General features: G+C 39.8%; 1 protein-coding gene across 2 annotated transcripts; it reads left to right on the forward strand.

Annotated features, from left to right (window-relative positions):
* The first annotated feature begins 720 nt into the window (after positions 1–720).
* Positions 721–18193, forward strand: LOC146648181 (uncharacterized). Of its 2 annotated transcripts, XM_085389154.1 has the most exons (33): positions 721–1165; positions 1325–1377; positions 1500–1574; positions 2090–2313; positions 2411–2492; positions 2751–3148; positions 3695–4247; positions 4378–4574; positions 4664–5053; positions 5453–5745; positions 7961–8226; positions 8339–8398; positions 8721–8858; positions 8971–9227; positions 9332–9416; positions 9572–9640; positions 9840–9974; positions 10087–10343; positions 10436–10520; positions 10618–10848; positions 12397–12534; positions 12807–13063; positions 13155–13239; positions 13339–13569; positions 13697–13834; positions 14134–14390; positions 14554–14638; positions 14728–15552; positions 15889–16097; positions 16178–16334; positions 16412–16752; positions 17393–17522; positions 17652–18193. In XM_085389154.1, exons 1-33 carry the CDS (start codon positions 1089–1091, stop codon positions 17792–17794), a joined length of 6921 nt encoding a protein of 2306 aa, XP_085245280.1. In that variant the 5' UTR covers positions 721–1088; the 3' UTR covers positions 17795–18193. The 2 variants fall into 2 exon arrangements, with proteins under 2 accessions (XP_085245280.1, XP_085245282.1); XM_085389156.1 differs by lacking the exon at positions 9572–9640.
* Positions 18194–21874: the final 3681 nt, after the last annotated feature.

The raw sequence follows: 21874 nt of genomic DNA on the forward strand, positions 1-21874 counted from the left end.
GAATGAACGTATAAAGTTCTATAGTTCTATTTAAACAGACAAAACAGTGGAGGTGTGACAACACAAATCTAGATTTTAGATGTGGATGTGGCAGAGTGTAGCTAATTGTCTCTCTGTGTTAGCTCTGTAATGGACTGGCCACAGTTCCAGGGTGAATCCAGGCCTGTGACAGCTGAGAAAGGCTCAAGTCGCTCAATTCAAACTTCTCTCAATCACGCTGATCCAATAATTTTCTTGTGTGCCTTCTGAGAGCGAATCTGACTCTTTTCCCTGTGTTTTAAATCTCAGTGCTATTCTGTTATTCCACTTTTCAGACTCTCATTTGTGTGACCCACCTTCTCCCCATCTCCACCTAATCCCTCAGAGAACCTCATCAGTGTCTCCAGCTGTATCTCCAACTTAACCAGCATCTAGACTCGGGGTTCCTGTCCTACTTGGTTGCATTTTTGAAACTTTGTTCTGCTATGTTGCTTATCTGGGTCCAATTACATAATAGCTTATTATACAAGCTGTGCTTTATTAAATTTATTGTATTCTTCCACATCACCTCAATGTTTTCTAATACACTTATAAACTATACTATGTATCAGCACTATCTAAAGAGTTATTTCTAAAACTAATTGTTTCTTTTTTAAGTTTATGGGCTCATTTATGTTTTTGTAAGTGTGTGTCTATGTGCACTTACCTTGCTCTAGAACCTTTTATGGCATAGCAACACTAAACCTTGACCTCACTTAGCACTGTTTACCAAAATAGCGGTAGGGTTGTCGTCACCTTTACAACATTTTTATGCTAGTCCAACCCCTTTCATGCCTTAATGCCCTGCTGTCCTCTTTTTCCTCCCACGGCTGAGGTTACCTGGTCAGGTGGTCAAATAAAAGGGATAAATACCTAAACCCAAAGCTCTATTCTGAGAACAAGACATAAAGTACAGGCTTGCGCTCGCATTCAAACAGTCGCTTAAGCTTTGCTTCCACCAAAAGGCTTAACAGCAGTTACTGCTCATCATTCATTCTTCAACTCATCAAAGAGAAAAAGAGTTTTAGCAACAGGAGAGCAGCCGAGAGGTTGCTATTAAAGGATCAGCTATGCTTGGAGGCATACGTACAGATTTGGTGGTCACGGTGGCTGTTCTCTTTCTAACTCAGACAGGGACTCAATGCAGGTAGGTTTCAAGATCATTTAAATTTTTTTAGTTTATCTGTGATTAATAATATTTTAGTTTAGTTTATTTAAATTAAAACAAAGGAAGTTTTTAGTCAAGTTTTTAACTCAGTCCTTTATTTTGTTACATTGGTTATTGGTCATTGATTTCCTATTTCAGAGCTGAAAATGACTTCCTATCAGTTACTTTACCGGAGTGGAGGGCACATTCAGGTACGATGTAGCACAGTTATTAAGACCTTTAAGAATTTCATAATTACCTGACCTGCTTTAGATAAGAACTCAAATCAAACATGTTGTACATAATGACGTATTTCATTTTTTGTTTCCTTTAGAATACGTTATACAGTGTTTTGATGACAGACATGCCAATCTGAACTGTGAGTGGCTGGCGAGTGAAAAAGGAGCAGGTGAAGACAATTATATTTAATAGAAAACAGTAGCCTGAACTGCTTTTTGAAGTCATCAAGCCAATTTACAGTTCTGGGTTCACTCTGGCTCTGAGAGATAAGTTGAATGAATTAATTAACCTTTAATTTTGTCCCAACCTTTGGCGAAATATCGGGAACATCCATCCACAGTTCTGTTTTAATCTACACACAGGCTGCGATTGTATTCGTGTCTCACCACATTATCACAAATTGATCTGAAATAGGCTATATTCTTTTACAACCTGGTGTTTTCCTGGGAGCACTCAAACAGAGAGCCTACACATGAGATTCAAATTTAGTAGCTACAGCAACACAAACAGACAGCTTCTACAGCTACAGCTATTTCACAGCAGATGTTCAGTACAAGGCAGTACTTGTTTAATTACAAGAACAAAGATGAAGAGCTGTTTCTGTTAAATATATATTATCAGCACATATCAGCATTTAAAATATGTAGCGTATTAAGTTTTCTTTTTTGTCTTTTTCTCCTCCAGGGGATTTTGCAGTGAATGTTTCAGAGAGTGGTCCACTAGGGATTGAGGGCCAGGCTTGTCTAGAGTTCTGGTACCTTGTCCCAGTTGCAGCTAATGGGTCTGAACTTCGTGTCTTGCTAAAAAACAGCGTTGGTTCAGTAGAAATCTGGACCTCTCCTGCTCTCCCTCAGAATGCATGGAGGCAAGCGTTTGTGCCCCTGAACATCACTGAGTCCAGGACTCGGGTAAAATAAAACATAGCAGCACACATTAGAACTGTACTGTCATAATATAAATATTCTATAGCATGTCCTTAAATAAATTACCTTTTTTATATATTAGGTTGTGTTTGAAGTGGTTCAAGGATTGTCCATAGAGAAAGAGATCACATTTAAACAGATAGGTGTAAGAAAAGGTTCCTGTGGTAAGTATTTACCAAATTAAACTTCTCAACAACAGCTCTAGTGCCACAAATCAATTAAAAGATTGAACTGTATTCATAATAACCTTTGTGCGGTACATAAAAACAGAAGACGTGTCATAAGAATTGTCACAAAGACATTTTTTGATGAGGATGTTTTAGAAAATATTCTGAACTACAATATTAAAACTGAATACAGTTTTTTAATGTTATTAATCCTACATAGGTGTCGATAAGCTGTTAATATGGTCACCCCAACAGGACTACAGTGTGAATCGAATGCAGAGATATGGACAGATGAGACCACCCGCTGCCTCTGTTCTGCTGGCCAGCTCTCCTGCTTTCCCTCTCACTGCCCTGAAGGCCAACTCTGTGGTCCTCAAAGAAGAGGCCCCAATGGGACTTCTACCTTTGGGATGTGCACTATACACAGTCCCGCAGACGGCAGCACTTTTGATGGAGTATTGTTCCGCTTTACGACCGCCTGCACTTATGTTCTGGCTAAGACCTGCTCACCCACTGAAACCCTGCCCATGTTCGCTGTGGAAGTGGTCAATGAGCAGCATGATAACACATCTCTGCCAGAGGTCCAGAAGATCAATATTAACATGAGGATTTACAGGGTGTCTCTGCTGAAAAGCCAAACAGACCGGGTTGTGGTGAGTTACTTATATGTATGGAAGACATTTAGGGCACAGTTAATTACTAATTATACCAGCCTTTAACATTTACAAACACTGAAGAGTACATTTCTGACACATACATATGAAGACAATTTGAGTATTTTACATTACTAAGGAAGTCAATATTTTGTAAACAAAGCCACTGTCAACTACTGAACGAATATCTGTTTGGTAACAGCTATTTTCCTAATAAAAATATAGTATTATGTATTCACATTTTCTGTTTTATACTGCTCTGTAAACTTCATAATCCATAACTACTGTTCATACAACTGCACTTCCTTTTGCCTCGCCATTATGAAGTAATGACCACTGAGCCAAGTAAAGCACCAAATCCAGCGATTCCCATAATTGCATAAAGGGCAGATTTTATTGCCACTGGCAAAGGACTAATGGGTCATATTGGCCTTTATGAGCACAGCTATCTTCTAAGTGCCTTCTTTTATATAAACTTTCAAATGCAATAAGTCCATATTGTGTATGGCAACTGGTAAAAAAGGCTAAACTAACACTGTTTTTCAGATTAATGGGATCTGGAGAAAGCTTCCACTAAGCCTTAACAGCGACACTGTCAACATCAGGAGCACCCCTACCACTATTGTGCTGGCAACCACTTTTGGTCTTACAGTCTCATTTGACAGCACTGGTGTGGTCCACGTCACCCTCCCATCAACCTATTCTGATAAAGTCTGTGGCATGTGTGGCAACTTTAACCACCTCAAAGAAGATGACTTTAGGAACCTCGATTCACAAAACGCAACAGCTTTGGCTGAAAGCTGGCAGACTGGGAAAACTGCCTCTTCCTGTGAAACCATTCTATTCCCTCAGTGTGACCCACTGGAGGAGACACAGTATGCCAGCGAGCTGTACTGTGGAGGCTTATTCTCTACTACTGGTCCCTTTGCTGACTGCTTATCAGTTGTAGGGGCAGACAGCTATATCAGAGGCTGCGTGTTTGCCATGTGTTCTACTCATGGTGACCAAGCCGTGCTATGTGAGACGCTACGGGTCTATATTGATATCTGCAATAAAGCTGGCATTGCAGTACCCATGTTGAGGAACTCCACAATCTGCCGTATGTTGCGTTATTAAATCCTGCTTTTGTTTTCTTCCTCCTTTTCAAAATAGAGCGCACAGTGGCAAATAATAACTGATAACAGTAAAGGTCATGCACTTTTTCCTGTCTTTTTCTCGGATCCCCTCAGCCATTCAGTGCGGTGAGAACAGCCACTATAACTCGTGTGCTGATGGCTGTCCCGAGGTGTGCTCCAGTCTGGATATAGCTGGCTCCTGTGGAAGCTGTGAGGCAAGATGTGAGTGTGATTCTGGCTTCAAACTCAGTGGGGAAAAGTGTGTCCCAGCAGAAGACTGCGGGTGCTGGTATAATGGAAAACACTATGAGGTAAGTGAGGTAAATGAACACAACACAATTTCTTATTCACATATTCAATTTCACAGTAATTTATTCACATAACTCTGTTCTGCCTGCAGAAAGGAGAAATACTGGTGGAAGGAGATTGTGTGCAACAGTGTCAGTGTATGGGTAATAACAATATGCAGTGCACTCAAATGCAATGTGCAGACAATGAAGTTTGTAAGGTTAAAGATGGGGTCAAAGGCTGCTTCCTTTTCAAACCCACCACCTGCAGTGTGTACGGTGATCCACACTACATCACCTTTGACGGTCTGGCATATGACTTTCAAGGGGGATGCAGTTACATATTGACCACCACATGTGGTGGAGGAAGCTCAGTCCAGTTCACAGTATCTGGACACAACACCCACCCCCCCCTTCAGAACTTCACCAGATCCAAGCTTCAAGCCGTGGCTCTCCAAGTCGAGGATCTGTATCTCATCTTGAATCAAAGCGGAGAGGTCTATGTAAGAAAGCAATTCTCTCTTTAACACCATTGAAAACATTTCTTCACCTTTAAATTCAACAGGGCTGTTTTCAAGAACAGTGATCTGGGATTAGTTACAGCTTACATTTTACTGCACAAGGACTTCTTTTGTTCTGCATTATCTCCTGTAATTCATTAATGACAGTGGCAGATGACTTTCACACGTTTTTAGAGGTCAGTTACTGTTGTGTCAGATCGTTAGAGGAAGTCAGCTGTTTACAACCTGGAACTTAAGCAAGCTAAAGGGCTATACTTTAGTTAGTTAGTAGGTCACTGGTAGCACTAACCTAACTAACTATTTCAAGAAAATATTATCTCTACTTTATGTAAAACAACATGCAAAATAAGTTCAATTATTAAAAGACTGTCCTTTCTTTAGGTCAGTTATAAGCAAGTCCAACTGCCATATTCCACCAGCGGGACATATGGCTCAGTATGGGTGTATGTGAAGAATAATCATATCATCTTGGAGACAACTTTTGGCCTCAAAATGCACATAGATGGAGAGAACAGACTGTTTCTGCAGGTGGATGAGCACTACAAATATGAACTGTGTGGTCTGTGTGGCACTTATTCTGGATACCAGGACGATGACTTTGTAACTCCAGGAGGCCAAAACGTGTCAGAAACGTTTGAGTTTGGTGACAGCTGGAGGGTGCCAAACAACTCTGAGTGAGTTATTTTAATACTGTACACAGTAACAGCAAACATTTGGGTACCAGTATGGCACTTCTGTACCTAAATATACCAGCATAGTATTGAAAAAAACAAAAGCTAGTAAAATGACTGCATTTTTTAGCGCCAGCAGAGTGGCAGTGTTTACTCTCCAATGAGCCTGAATTGTGCTTTTTCTTTCATACTATTAAGCAACATAGCATGTTTAGTAAAATCAGTGAACATCACCTGCTGAGCCTGAGCATGCCAGCATTGTTGTTGTATGTTAGTAATCTAAGCAGGTTCTGAGTGTCTTTGTGGCGGGGTGGGGGTTATTACTAGGGCTGGGTATCGTCACTGATTTCTAGAATCGATTCAATTCCGATTCACAAGGTCCCGAATCGATTCGATCCACGATTCGATTTAATTCGATTCGATTCGATTTAAATCTGGGAAATTTTGACAGTCAGAGATATAATTCAGATCAGGACATTTACATATTTTTGTATCTATAAAAAGGAAGCTGACACTCTCAAGACTTTATCCAAGGTGTGAGCATCACAGCAGATGCCTTTGTGTCAAAGTAGCTGAAGATAAAACACAGAAAAACATGAAGGTGATTTTCCTGGCCTGGGATTTTATAAAAATATTCTGCAGTACATCAAAAACGAAAGAAAACCATTAATTAATCAACATTACCTCTGACGTTACAGCGGTTTTATTAGAGACATGGCTAAGCATTTTGCATTTTGAATAATTTTAAAAAGTTTCAATTTGTTCAGTATTGAACAGCAGAAATGAGGTTTTCTTTTCGGAAGACTGTAAAAGGGGAAAAAACAGCGGCCGACAGCGCTGTAAGCAACAGTAGACTTGTGTAACAAGCAAGCGAATAATGAAGAAAGCGAAACTGTTCGAGAGAGGGGGGGGGGGGGGGGGGAGAGAGAGAGCTGCGCATCGCAATGGAAGCAAAACAGTAAAAGAGTGAATTCATGACGATGTTTATGTGAAGCGTTTGGATCTTCTTTTGCTGCTGATTCGGTCAATATTGTTTGGAGAGAGATCAAACTAACAGCTTTAGAATCAGCGCATAAAGGGCGTGAACACAAAGCGCCGACCCGGATCAGCGAGCTGTCGGCTTTCAGCCCCGACTGTGAGAAAGGCGACATCTAACTGATTCTGATCCGCGGGTCGCGCTGTGTGTTTAAGTCTATGTGCAGAATCCCTGTACCTGCTCTCATTTACTGTTTGGTGGTTCTTGAAATTTTGTGAGATGTCACCAGAGATTCTGGCATTTCGGACAAAATAAATTTATATTAAAAAATCGATTCAGGATTTTAATGAATCGATTTTACGTTATCCAAGCCAGAATCGATTTTAATCGATGAATCGATTATAAAAACCCACCCCTAGTTATTACATTACATTCACAACGTAATAACCCAACCTGCTATCACGGCAAATCATGAAATAGACACACATGCAGGATTTGCAGTTCAGGCACAACAGAGGGAGGTATTTTATTTCAAGCCAACATCTAAAAATCTGCTCAGCTTGTCAGACAACTGCAGGGAGCATGTATTTCTTCAAAAACTGCTGACTTTAATTAAATTATGTATTATGTAAGTGTTCCATGTAAAATGTTGAAATGAATCTGGTCAAATTAAATTTACTTGATTTGTATATATTCAGTTTATACAAAGCACGTTTTCCTTGAAGATTGAGTATTTGAATAAATAAACCTTTGATTTTATATCTTTCAGCTTCTTTTTACTCAGAATGGTCGCATCATGCATATTAAGGGTGAAAAGTTGTTTTTTTGAGTGAATACAACCTGGCGCCTTGGCTAGCCAATGTACTAAACTCACACACTAGCATATATTTTTCTTTATGCATCGTAATTTATTTAAAATTACATCAACATGTTTTATACAGTATCAGGGGCGTAATTTCTAGGGGGGTTATGACCCCCCTCCCAATAATCAGACCCAGCTAATATTACCCCCCCCCCCCAATAAAATTATGAATTATCTTGCATAGATAGGCTGTTGATTTTCTTTATCCATTTCGGTTATTACCAGCAAGATAGTTGCATGTTTAATCATCTGGGAGTTTACCCAGATTTATTTATTTATTTAGATAGAGGTCTTGACCCCCTCAATGTTCAGCACAAAGTTACGTCCATGTACAGTATAATCTAGAAGTAACTAATCTCTGTTTGTCTAAATTTTCTCAGATGTTTAGCTCGTCCAAACAATCCAAGACTCTGTGACAAGGATGAGAGGGATACAGCCTACAATGAGTGTTCAGTGCTGTTTGGCAGTGTTTTCATGCCCTGTCATGAACACATTCACCCAAGCATTTACCTCAATAGTTGTGTGTATGACTACTGTGCTACGAGCGGCGACCAACACACACTCTGTGAATCTCTGAAGTCCTATGCAACAGCATGCCAGGTTTCAGGAGTTGAACTTCCAAATTGGCAGACTGGCACAGCCTGTGGTGGGTATTTGCATCAAATATGAGGATGACACTGTTATTATCATACAAGTAAATATACAGTAGGATGTCTAGATAGGTTGTGTTAACTGTGTGTGTTTTCATCCAATTTCAGAAGGCCTTTCTACCTCAACAGCTCCTCCAACAACTGCTTCTCCAACACCAGATCAAACTTGTAAGAGCATTCACAGTTTAGAAAGTTTATCGAGGACTAGTTTAAATAAGTGACGTGATACAGTTTACAAATAATCATTTCAAAACAAATATTAGCTTAGCTAATAACCTTGCTTGCTTTATATGTGCCAATATTTAATAGAAGTGTAAATATATTTTAGTTCTTTTGCTGACCTGAGGTATAACCTTCGACACATTAGATGGGATATTAAAGTTTTTTCAAAGTTTAAAAGCACTGTATCTCAGAAATTATTATTAACTCATAAATCAGCATTTCCATTGTTTGTTTCTTTCATCCATTATTTACATTTTGCTTTCTATAGTTTGTCCCTTGAACTGCAATTTTGAAAAAGATCTGTGTGGGTGGGAGCAGCTTATGCAGGACACTTTTGATTGGACAAAACACTCTGGACCCACACCAACAAATTTAACAGGTCCAAACCAAGACCACACCACTGGAGGTAAAACCAGTCTGTTACTTCTGTTGTTTTTCCTTTTTAGAGGTTGGGGTCTATTTTGGTTGGTTTCATAACATTGTTTATACTTAATGTGTACTATTCAACTTTTCCATAGCTGGTTTCTACATGTACCTTGAGGGAGACAGTGTAACTCATGGAGACTCTGCCCGTTTGATGAGCTCGGCGTGTAATTTTAACGGACCACTCTGCCTGTATTTCTGGTACCATATGTATGGTTCAGCCACAGCCATGGCTCTTAATATCTACCTGCTGAAAGACAGTAAAACAACAAAGCTCTGGTCCATGATGGACAACCAGGGACCTGAATGGCATCTGGGAAGAGCTGATGTCAAAGTGTCTGGTCCATTCCAAGTGAGTTTGACAATACATGAACATAAGAAATGTATGAAGGGCTTGCTGGAAATCAAGACTTGATATCCTAATTTAGAATTCTATTTTCTTCTTATGCCTTTCAGATTATAATAGAAGGAATTCGAGGCTCTAATTATCAGTCAGATGTGGCCATAGATGACATATCTGTCCATTTTGGCTCATGTTCAGGTAACAAAGGCAAAGCAAACTGTAGGTGCTTAATAAACATGGAACTATGCAATACTGTTGTAAACAGTTTGGAAAGTAAATCATTTAAGATATAAACTTCTTTAGCATAACTGATGTGACAGAGTTTACCAAAAGTCAGTGTTGTTTTTATTTAGGTAGCTTTCCAGCCCTGGGAAGTGGAACTAAGCCTTCTACAACTACAGAAATGCTCCCCTTACACCAAAGTAAATACACAGGAAGTTATATTTTACAAGTCATGTGTTTCTGCATCATAAAACCTTATGTTAAGTTAAAAATTAACATTTACATCTTGTTCATGTACTGAGTGTGCAGATTCTAATGGTAACTAGGGTTCACTTTTAGGAAGTTTAGCAAGTATCTCATGACTCATGCTATTTTTTTTCTCCAAATGTTTCCCTTTAGTCTGCAATCTTGACTGTAACTTTGATAGCAACCTTTGTAGCTGGGACCAGACGATTACGGATGCTTTTGACTGGACCTGGCAAAGAGGTTCAACCCCCACTTTAATGACGGGCCCCTCTGCTGACCACACTGGTGGTAAGATTTGATGTAAAATTTACACTGACAGTTAATAAAACCATAATACATCTAAAGGTGGACTTATTCCTTATATTATTATATCTTTAATGTTTTCAATCACCTTTTCTAGATGGCCACTATCTTTACATTGAAGCCAACAGTGCATCGTATGGAGACACAGCTCGTCTCATCAGCTCTGAGTGCTCTGACTCTGGACCTCAGTGTCTGCAGTTCTGGTACCATATGTATGGCTCAGCAGATACAATGGGCCTCCATGTTTACCTGCTCCAAAACAGAATAGCCAATCAGGTTTGGAGGAAGCAGAATGACCAAGGAAATATGTGGCACCTGGCTCAAGTGGACATTGAACCAACCACACCTTTTCAGGTGACCTATTTCAAACCATGGAGTGTGGCCTGCTTTCTGGTTATAAAAAATTATCCTGCAAACATATCATTCAATTTAATTTTATCATTTAGATCATTATTGAGGGGCGCAGAGGATCCAATGATGAGTCAGATGTGGCCATAGATGATTTGAAGCTTTATCACGGCCGCTGCTTAGGTAAAAGGTTTATATATCATAACATACCATTATTGGTTTGGAAAGGTGTTTCTCACTTTCTATGCAGACACTTAATAACACCGTTAAACTGTTGCAGATCTGGTAGGTGGAATTACAACACAATCAGCAAGACCTGATCTTAATACCACAGCGCCCCCAAGAGTCCCTGTCCAAACCACTGCAGCTCCACAGCCTCCTATGCTCACTGCTACCTTCCAACCAGCGATAATAAATATCACTGCCCCTCCCGTAGTGGAGGAAACAACCAACTTAATTAATAAGAACAATGTTACTGAAGCTCCAGATAGCCGGCCACCTCTGCAGCCAGGTATAGTAATAATTTCACAGTAACACTTCAATGTCCCATTTATACTCTAACAGATAATAGTTTACACCAGAGGTGTGGACTCGAGTCACATGACTTGGACTCCAGTCAGACTTGAGTCATTAATTTTATGACTTTAGACTTGACTTGAAAAAATGTTCTAAGACTTGTGACTTGACTTGGACTTTTACACCAGTGACCTGGGACTTGAATTGGACTTGAACCGGTTTACTTGAAAAGACTTGATATTTCACCCCAAATCTAAAATTTAACACACATATTATATAGAAAGTGTGCACCTTTAATTCAATTAATTCATTCATTTATTCCAACCACACTCCGTACGTATGTGTGCGTGAGCTGTAGCACAGTCAATCAAATTAACCAGAGTTTTTTAAGAAGAAAAAATAAAAACGCTCAAAAATGCTGCAAGGAGTTATTTTTTTCAGGTACATAAACTATGAAGTAGTCAACAAAAAAAACTAAATGTAATATGCAAAATATGCAAGAAGAGAATCACGGACAGAGATGGAACAACTTCCAACTTTGTCCGACAGTTGAAGTTGCATAAAGAACGGTAGGTGGTGCTTCTCTTTTGCTGCGATGAGATAGCTGACTTCATCTAACTTTGTGATGTCAACTAGCTTTAATGTGTATGATATTTTTGTCATGCTATTTTAAAGCCGGTCCTACAAGCGCATCCAAGAATAACATGCAGCTTATCTCAGAACAGTCTGTGAAAATTATTCTTGGAGCTAAGTTTAATTGAGCTGCATTTTATAGAGGTGCAATTTCACAATTTGTGTATATTTTCTAAGTTCACTATTTTGTCATGTGTTGAGAAAAACAGAGATTTAAAAATCACATGGTCTAATATTTACATTTAGCATATAACTGCAACATTCTTTTATTTATTTTATTTTTTTGAAAGACTCGAAAGGACTTGAAATTCAAAGTTTCAGACTTGTGACTTTACTCGGACTTTTAAACCAGTGACTTGAGACTTGACTCTGACTTGCCTGACATTACTTGAGACTTGACTTGTGACTTGAGGATAAAGACTTGAGACTTACTTGAGACTTGCAAAACAATGACTTGGTCCCACCTCTGGTTTACACATCCATTATTTGTGCAGCAGTGTGGGGTGGTGGTTAGCACCGTTGACTCACTACATAAAAGTCATGAGTTTTACTCCAACATGCCTTTCTGTGTGCAGTTTGCATGTTCTCCCCATGTTTGTGTGGGTTCTCTCGGGGTACTGTGGCTTCTTTCTACAGCCCAAAGACATGCAGTTAGTGGGGTTAGGTTAATTGTTGATTGTAAATTTCCTATAGGTGTGAATGTGAGTGCAAATGGTTGTCTGTCTGTATTAGCCCTGCAATATAATGGTGACCTGTCCAGTGTGTACCCTGCTTCTCACCCAATGGAAGCTCAGTTAGGCTCCAGTTCCCCACCCCTGATAAGGATAAGAGGAAGAGAATGGATGGATGGATATTTTATGTCTAGAATTATTCTATGCCTTATATAATCATATTTTTCTTTTTTGAACAGTGTGCCAATTCCACTGTAATTTTGAGCAAGATTTATGTCAGTGGAATCAGTTGATCACAGATGCTTTTGATTGGACAAGAAACAGTGGCTCCACTCCTACTATCAATACAGGACCTTCTACAGATCACACCACAGGAGGTAATTAGCTTTCTGACATAGGGAAAATAAAGTTAATATACTGAGGTTATATAGTGTTAAACTTCCCGAATAAAACAGTAACACCATTAAAGCCAGTTTGGTGATTTGTTTTTTTTTTGTTTTTTTTTTTTTCCATTCAGTATGAAAAACTTTATGAGGCAGTTTTAGCAACAAGTGCAAATGGCTTGTAAATTAACTTCTGTACTTATTTATTCTCAGTGTTATTGCCTAAAAGCATATCTTTAACTTACTGATTGTATGTCCCCGTTCAGGTGGCCACTATCTTTACATTGAAGCCAACAGTGCATCGTATGGAGACACAGCTCGTTTCATCAGCTCTGAGTGCTCTGACTCTGGACCTCAGTGTCTGCAGTTCTGGTACCATATGTATGGCTCAGCAGATACAATGGGCCTCCATGTTTACCTGCTCCAAAACAGAATAGCCAATCAGGTTTGGAGGAAGCAGAATGACCAAGGAAATATGTGGCACCTGGCTCAAGTGGACATTGAACCAACCACACCTTTTCAGGTGACCTATTTCAAACCATGGAGTGTGGCCTGCTTTCTGGTTATAAAAATTATCCTGCAAATGTATCATTCAATTTAATTTTATCATTTAGATCATTATTGAGGGGCGCAGAGGATCCAATGATGAGTCAGATGTGGCCATAGATGATTTGAAGCTTTATCACGGCCGCTGCTCAGGTAAGAAGCATATAAAAAACAAAATGTACTTTACCAGGTTTGAAAAGCTGTTTCCAACTTTCTATGCAGACACTTAATAACATTTTTATACTGTTGCAGATCTGGTAGGTGGAATTACAACACAATCAGCTAGACCTGATCTTAATACCACAGCGCCCCCAAGAGTCCCTGTCCAAACCACTGCAGCTCCACAGCCTCCTATGCTCACTGCTACCTTCCAACCACCGATAATAAATATCACTGTCCCTCCCGTAGTGGAGGAAACAACCAACCTAATTAATAAGAACAATGTTACTGAAGCTCCAGATAGCCGGCCACCTCTGCAGCCAGGTATAGTAATAATTTTACAGCAGCTCTTGTTTCCCATTCTAGTTTATTCTGGTTTACAAATCCATTACGTAATTTCTAAAATTACTGTATCAATGATGTAATCATATTTCTTTCTCTTTTTTAACAGCATGCCAGATGCACTGTGATTTTGAGCAAGATTTATGTCAGTGGAATCAGATGATAACTGATGCTTTTGATTGGACAAGACAGAGTGGCTCCACTCCTACGATCAATACTGGACCATCTTCAGATCACACCACAGGAGGTAATTAGCTTTCACAAGCCAGAAACAGTTATTTTTCCAGGAAAAAAAATAAGTAAACCACACACAAATTTTCTGTTTAATATTAACCATAGTTGCATTGTTAAAACCATTTGATCGTTAGTTATTTCTTTATTTTTGTTTTATTGTAGTTTTCTTTTTTCCCTTTTTTCAGTTTAATGTTAAAAATGTCGATGCAAAGAAATTTAACAAGCAGTTTTAACCATGTAAATGACTTGAACATGTGTAATTTACTGAATCATTCTCAATATTATTGTCTAAAAATGTATGTCCCTATTCAGGTGGCCACTATCTTTACATTGACGCCAACAGTGCATCATATGGAGACACAGCGCGTTTCATCAGCTCTGAGTGCTCTGACTCTGGACCTCAGTGTCTGCAGTTCTGGTACCATATGTACGGCTCAGCAGATACAATGGGCCTCCATGTTTACCTGCTCCAAAACAGAATAGCCAATCAGATTTGGAGGAAGCAGAATGACCAAGGAAATATGTGGCACCTGGCTCAGGTGGACATTACAGCAACAGACACTTTCCAGGTGTGTTACCTATCAGAGACATTTCTTTATTAGACCTATCTGATGTTGGAAAACTGCACTGCAAATAAATAACAGTCCAATACTTTTAATTTAAGTGTAACCTAATCACTCTGTATACCATCACAAGTATAGTGCCATGTAACAGTAACCGCTTTACTTTTAGATTATATTTGAAGGACGAAGAGGTTCGAATACTCAGTCTGATGTGGCAGTAGATGATGTGTCACTTTATCATGGGCGCTGTGCAGGTAATCCTAATGTCCTAACTATATTTTGTGCAGTCCAAACACTATCTGACAATCTAAATGACAGACCGGACTGTGAAATATTGTTACAGAACTGGTCAATCCAACAACAACTACAACTCAGTCAAAGCCGGAAACAACAGCTGGGCCACAACCATCAACCACAACTCAACTAAAGCCGGAAACAACAGCTGGGCCACAACCATCAACCACAACTCAACTAAAGTCGGAAACAACAGCTGGGCCACAACCATCAACCACAACTCAACTAAAGCCGGAAACAACAGCTGGGCCACAACCATCAACCACAACTCAACTAAAGCCGGAAACAACAACTGGGCCACAACCATCAACCACAACTCAACTAAAGCCGGAAACAACAACTGGGCCACAACCATCAACCACAACTCAACTAAAGCCGGAAACAACAGCTGGGCCACAACCATCAACCACAACTCAACTAAAGTCGGAAACAACAGCTGGGCCACAACCATCAACCACAACTCAACTAAAGCCGGAAACAACAGCTGGGCCACAACCATCAACCACAACCCAACGAAAGCCGGAAACAACAGCTGGGCCACAACCATCAACCACAACTCAACTAAAGCCGGAAACAACAACTGGGCCACAACCATCAACCACAACTCAACTAAAGTCGGAAACAACAGCTGGGCCACAACCATCAACCACAACTCAACTAAAGTCGGAAACAACAGCTGGGCCACAACCATCAACCACAACTCAACTAAAGCCGGAAACAACAGCTGGGCCACAACCATCAACCACAACCCAACGAAAGCCGGAAACAACAGCTGGGCCACAACCATCAACCACAGTTGGACCCCAGCCCACAACAAATAAACCGCAATCTACAACAACAGCAAGACCGCAACAAACAACCCTGACGGTACCAAGTAAGTTCTTTTTGCGTGTCTATAGTTATAAAAACAAATTGAAACATTGAATTGGGTTTCCTAAAATGTATACAGTAGCTGTCATGTTATGTTTGTGCATGTATGTCAGTTCTAAGCTTAAGACAATAACAAGCACATGTCTTGATGCATGCTCAATCATCCAGTGTTGCTCCCAATGAAAATTATACATCCAGATGAACAGAATCAACTTTTTGGGATTAACAAATACATTTTCAATATATAACAAAAACTTTTTTTATTTTGTTTTTCTGTCATTTGAAGTTTATAACTGAGGATATATCTGTTCTCCAACTCTATACATCTTTCCTTCCCCAGCACCAATTTGCCCACGGTATAGTCACTATACCACTTGTGTCCCTGCATGTAGTCCAACCTGTTTTTTCTTGAATGGCCCACCACATTGTAGTGACAATGAGGTTTGTGTTCCTGGATGTGTGTGCGATGATGGCTTTGTCATGAAAATGAAGATTTGTGTGCCTCTGGAACAATGTGGCTGTGTGGACAAGAATGGCACCAAACACCAAGTAAGACAAATTGACAATATGGACAATTTTGAAAATGAGCTTGTGGTCATGTGGTATGTTGACTGTCTGTGTCTTTTCAGTTCAATGAACAGTGGTACACAGATCACTGCAGTCAGAAATGTGAATGTGAGAAGGATGACGGAATAGGAAAGATTGACTGTGATGATGAAGATGAATGTGATGGAAATGCTGTCTGCCTTCAAAATGAAAAGGGCAATTATTACTGCCAGTCTACAGGTAGTCTACATGCCTGCAATGTACCTAAACTATGCTTTTGTTCCTATTTATTTAACTGCTCTTCTTGTTCCCGACAGACTTCGATGAGTGTACGATCAAGAAGGACCCTGAATATAAAACATTTGATAAAATGAAGCATGACTTTGAGGGTGAACACTCTTACGTGCTGGTGAGGACCAGCAACTTGCCAAACAACCTTCCAGACATCTACATTGAAAGCATCAACACGCCCGTCTTAGATCAGGGCGGTGATAGTCAGCATGAAAATGACAGCAGCAGTGAAGAAGAGCAGAAGAGCAGGGAAGGTGATGATGATGACGATGACAGCAAAGAACATGACGAGCACCACAGATTACAAGAGCTTAAGATCAGAGTGTACAATCACACTGTGGAGTTCAAGAAGAATCGGAAACTGATCGTATGTATTAACACATTAACTTCTTAGCATTTTACTGTGGCACAGTGTGATGCTACCTACACACAGACATTTGTAAAATCAGTCTGGGAAATAACTAGCTCCTCTTCCCATTTCTCTTCAAGGTGTTACAACTGTAGCGAGGGAGAGGATGTTATATGTGCTAAATTATGCTGTGTGATAGCGCATTTCTTTTCACTTTAACATTTGTAGGTATAAGACAGAGGAAGAGAGACAATGTGTAAAAAACAGTAATGGCAATATTCCATGTTTATCCGGTGCCTAGATGTTATTGTGTCTGTGTGCGAGTAATATAATCCTATGAATCTCAATTTGCAAGGGTACGGAACTAAAACTAAGCAAGTATAAGACTGTAAGCGTTATAATGTACTTTGCTTGTGATTGTATCACACTAGCATGCTAACATTAGCTATTACGCACTGAAAGCTAATAGAATCTCAATAACTTGTACGTATTTGATAATATAGGAAAGACTTCAGCTAATACTCAAGCTTTCCACAACAAAAATGTATGTTTCTCTTCATACAACAAACATAATCATACAGGAATGAACAGCAGAATTGACATCTACATATACTTCAGTTATCTTAAATTGCACTGAGAGATTTTTTTTCCTCTTCAGGTGGATGGAAAACCTACGGAAATGCCCGTCTCAGTGACTGGTGGTCTAAAGATCTGGAAGCGTTCCTCTCATATCTACCTACAAACTGATTTTGGCTTGTCAGTGGCATTTAATGGACACCATTCAGCAGGTAGCCAGTGTACAATATCAAAAGCAGATGATGTAATTTATTTAATGTGTCATTCCACTTTAAGCTAATAAATAATTTATCATTTCCCATATTCATACAATGTATTAAACGCTCATATTTATTCTGCAGAGATTACTCTACCACACATTTATAAAAGGAAGGTGGGAGGCCTGTGTGGAAACTTTGATGCTCAGAGAAAAAATGACAGGATGAAGCCAGATGGTACCATAGCCAGAAGCACTAAAGAGTTTGGAGAGAGCTGGAGAGTGTGAATGCCAGATGAAACACTGTCTTTGAATGTGGATGAGTTTAATCTCTATCAGTTACATAAAACTCCATATGGATAAAAAAGAACAGATGAGTGTAATGATTTTGGCTTTTCTTCGTTAGCCAGCAAGTGTTGTCTTTACCTAGCTTTTTAGGGCTATGTTTTCTGAATATCAGCATATCTATTTTTTCATGAATGTTTAGATACCTATCTTTTTCTTATTATTTCTACATATATTTGATATAATCATTGTACTCTACATGTAAATTGAGCTATTATTCTCATTGGATAATATAAAAAATTTAAAAAGTATGTGGTGAATGATCACATTTCATAAGGTGTTTTTGGCTTCCTGCATTGTTGAAGGTTTCTGATGAACTTACTACTCTAATAAAAGTGGACTGTAAGGACATTTGTGTTTCTTTGTGTGCAGCCATTTGGTCCCAAGTTTACGTGTACATTTTTAAGGTACAACCCATTAACCACCTGCAGTACAGCAGGAACACCAACCCAAACAAAGGAAAAACAAATAACACAAAACCTGTAACATGATACGGATAAGGAAGGTAATTGTTTTTTTTCTAGCAAACAATAGGATTGCTCTTGCTTGAAAAGCTCGTCTGTATCTGTATGAGGGCATGTTTATGTGGAATCCTTACTCTCAAGTGTTACAACACCACATAGAGCCATGGATGTATTTGTTCTGTGCATTTTTCTTTTCTTAAGGTTTCTCTGTGATGGTAAGTGAAGCTATGCCTATTGGCTACTATTTAACAGTTTCAAAAAGTTATGGCACAATTATTTCATACTACAAAAATGTATTTGAGACATTATATATACTTTCAAACTGCTGTTTTAACAAGAGTAGAACCTACTTTTAGATCCTTTAGATTTTTTTAATTAGTTGATGTGTTTTCAGGTGGATCCTCTTTAATGTTACTGATAGTTTGAGTTCATGTCCCTGGATATATAGGTGAATGCATGGTCAATAATTCTGGTATTGTTGGATTTCACTTAAGTAGCTAACAAAAACAGCAAGCAAACTATTCTAACTACCGTATTTTCACGACCATAAGGCGCACTGTGCTAAAAGGCGCAGTCTCAGTTATGTGTGCCCTTACTGTATTTAACACACACATAAGGCGCACTGGACCATAGGGCGCATACAAGTACCGTATGCGTATTTAAAAATAAAGCGGGAGCAAACGTGAATTTGGTACCTTACTCACATTTCTATTGCCGGTAATCGTCATCATCAACAACACACAAGCATACAAGTGTGCATATTTAAAAATAAAGCAGGAGCAAAACTGAGTTTGGTACTCACATTTTTATTACCAATAACCGTCATCATCAACAACACACAAGCATACAAGTGTGCGTATTTAAAAATAAAGCAGGAGCAAAACAAAGTTTGGTACTCACATTTTTATCATCAATTAAACCCATCGAAGTCCTCATCCTCTGTGTCTGAATTGAACAGCTGCGCTAAATCTCCATCAAACATGCCAGGTTCACTGTCTTCACAGTCAGAGTCACTTTCTGTGCCGTGCGGCTCCTCGGAAACGATGCCGGCTTTTGCGAAAGCTCGAACAACAGTGCCAGCAGACATGTTAGCCCAAGCATCTACAATCCATTGGCAAATTGTGGCGTAACTCGCCCGGCGCTGCCTTCCACTCTTAGTGAAACTGTGGTCTCCACCGGTCATCCATCGCTCCCAGGCCGCTCGCAGCCTTACTTTGAACGGGCGGTTCACACCGATGTCCAGCGGTTGGAGTTCCTTTGTCAGGCCTCCCGGAATGACAGCAAGCTCACAGTTCATTTGCTTCACAAGTTTTTTCACATCAGCTGTGAGATGGGCACGCATAGAGTCACAGATCAACAGCGATGGTGATGCGTGGAAAAAACCACCTGGTCTCCTTACATACACCTCCCTCAGCCACTCTTTCATCCATCCAGCCCTTTTCATTTGCCTCAATGATGATTTCTGCTGGAAACTTCTCTTTAGGCAAAGTCTTTCGCTTAAAAATCACCATAGGCGGCAGTTTCTGTCCATTAGCATGGCAGCCAAGCACAACAGTAAAAGAAGACTTTTCATACCCCGTTGTGCGTATCGCTACCGTGCTGGTCCCCTTCTTCTCCACAGTGTGACTCACCGGGATGTCAAAAGTGAGCGGGACCTCGTCCATGTTTGTGATGTGGCTGGGCTGGATGTTTTTGTCGCCGATGTGTTTGCTGCAGTAGGAGCGGAAGATGGCCAGCTTTTCCTTATAATCCGCTGGAAGTTGCTGCGCTATCGTAGTCCTGGTCCGGATGGAAAAATGGCACCGTTTCATAAAACGAAAGCACCAAGACGGACCTCCTTGGAAATGTTCAATGTTCATCTCTTCAGCTAGTGAAACTGCTTTTAGCCGAATGGTGACCATCGAAACGCTTCTCCCGCTCGCTCTTTGCTCGATGATCCACCGCTCGAGTCTTTCCTCCAACTCGGGCCACCTCGCCTTATGTCCGCGGAAACTCAGCTGCGTTTTCTTGACCTGCCGGAGCTTGTTTTCCAGCTTCCTCCATTTGCGAACCATCGATTCGTTTATCTTAAATTCTCTCGCCGCTGCTCGATTTCCATGTTCCTCCGCGTAGCTGATGGCCTTCAGTTTAAACTGTGCTTCGTAAGCGTGTCTCTTTGCCATTTTCAGGGTTGTTAAAACAACGATGTCCTGCATAATGCACATACCTGTTCTTTTATACAGGTATGTGCGATTGTCCCGGTATATACGATCAACGCCCACACTTCACCCTTTAACGTTCTCATGGTGTTCTCTACTACGTCCTCCTTACAACACATAGGGCGCGCCGCACTTTTTGAAGAAAATCTAAGACTTTTAAGTGCGCCTTATGGTCGTGAAAATACGGTAGTAAAGATTAGACTGAGTTTGTAAGCATTAACACTACTAGTTTTATGGTTTGGAGCTTGAGGCTGCTATTAGTGACAGATGATGATATTTACTTCCCTGTGCTGAGCCTCCTTTAGCTGGTTCTAGTGCTCGAATACATATCTCAGGAATGGACTGAGTAGATCTGAATTTCTAAATATCTATCATGGTGCTTGAGCTGATGCTGATGCCAAGGCCATTATGCTACAGTCTGGCAATGTACAGATGCAGAAGAACCTTCAAACTGGCAGGAAAGTAATATCATTACTATGTATTTAAGTCCTCGTACTTTTGGTACCTGTTGGGCAAGAAAAATTAAGTCATAACTGTATGTTAAGAATATGTATTTAAAATTTAACATGTTTCTTTAATATAAATATGTTTTTATATTGTTGTCATTGTCTTTCCATTTTTCTAGCCCAAATACCAGCTCCAACTACTAAACCAACAGGTAATACCCACAACAATCTTTGTACAATTAGCCATTGTGTTCAGTGCGACAGACGCTGCCTATATCTAAACCCCACAATAATGAATTTGATTTTTGTCACCTACTCAAGCTACAAGTACACTCACAAGCCACTTTGTTAGGCATACCAGGTAGACATGGCGAAAGCTCAAAGAAAGCAAGAAGACATGGAGACATGGTGACAATGCTCAAACCAAGTATCAGAATAGGGAAGAAAGGAGATTTAAGTGACTTAAGTGACTTTGAATGTGACATTGTTGTTGGTGCAGACAGACTGTCTGAGTATTTTAAGAATCTGCTGATCTATTGGAATTTTCCTATACAAACATCTCTACATTTACAGGGAATATTCCAGGATAAAAGAAAATACCCAATGAAAATATCCAGTGAAACTGTTGAAGGGATTTTTGCTCAGTTCTCTGGGTGAAAATACCGTGTTGATGCCCAAGGTGAAATGAGAATGGCCAGACTGCATTGAGCTGATGCTAAGGCAACAGCAACTCAAATAAAACATTCATTAGAGCCAAGGTGTGAAGAACATCATCTCTGAATGCACAAAAATATGTTGGTTACAGAAGTGGAAGACCCCACCAAGTGCTGTTCCTCTCAACTAAAAACAGAAAACTGGCTCTATGATTCAGAGGCTCACCAAAATTAGACAAAAGAAGATTAGATGTCTGGTCCC

The sequence above is a fragment of the Rhamphochromis longiceps genome, linkage group LG18 (genome assembly GCF_057381845.1).
Source record: "Rhamphochromis longiceps isolate RC_006_pf linkage group LG18, R_longiceps_female_GT1.1, whole genome shotgun sequence".
Taxonomy (NCBI): Eukaryota; Metazoa; Chordata; class Actinopteri; order Cichliformes; family Cichlidae; genus Rhamphochromis; species Rhamphochromis longiceps.

Excerpts from the sequence above, each read along its gene's own strand:
- LOC146648181 (XM_085389154.1), top strand. The coding sequence starts at position 1,089 with ATGCTTGGAGGCATACGTACAGATTTGGTGGTCACGGTGGCTGTTCTC. Across the intron at positions 1,378-1,499 it reads GGAGTGGAGGGCACATTCAG|AATACGTTATACAGTGTTTT; the intron begins GTACGATGTAGC and ends TGTTTCCTTTAG. Across the intron at positions 10,521-10,617 it reads TTATCACGGCCGCTGCTTAG|ATCTGGTAGGTGGAATTACA; the intron begins GTAAAAGGTTTA and ends AAACTGTTGCAG.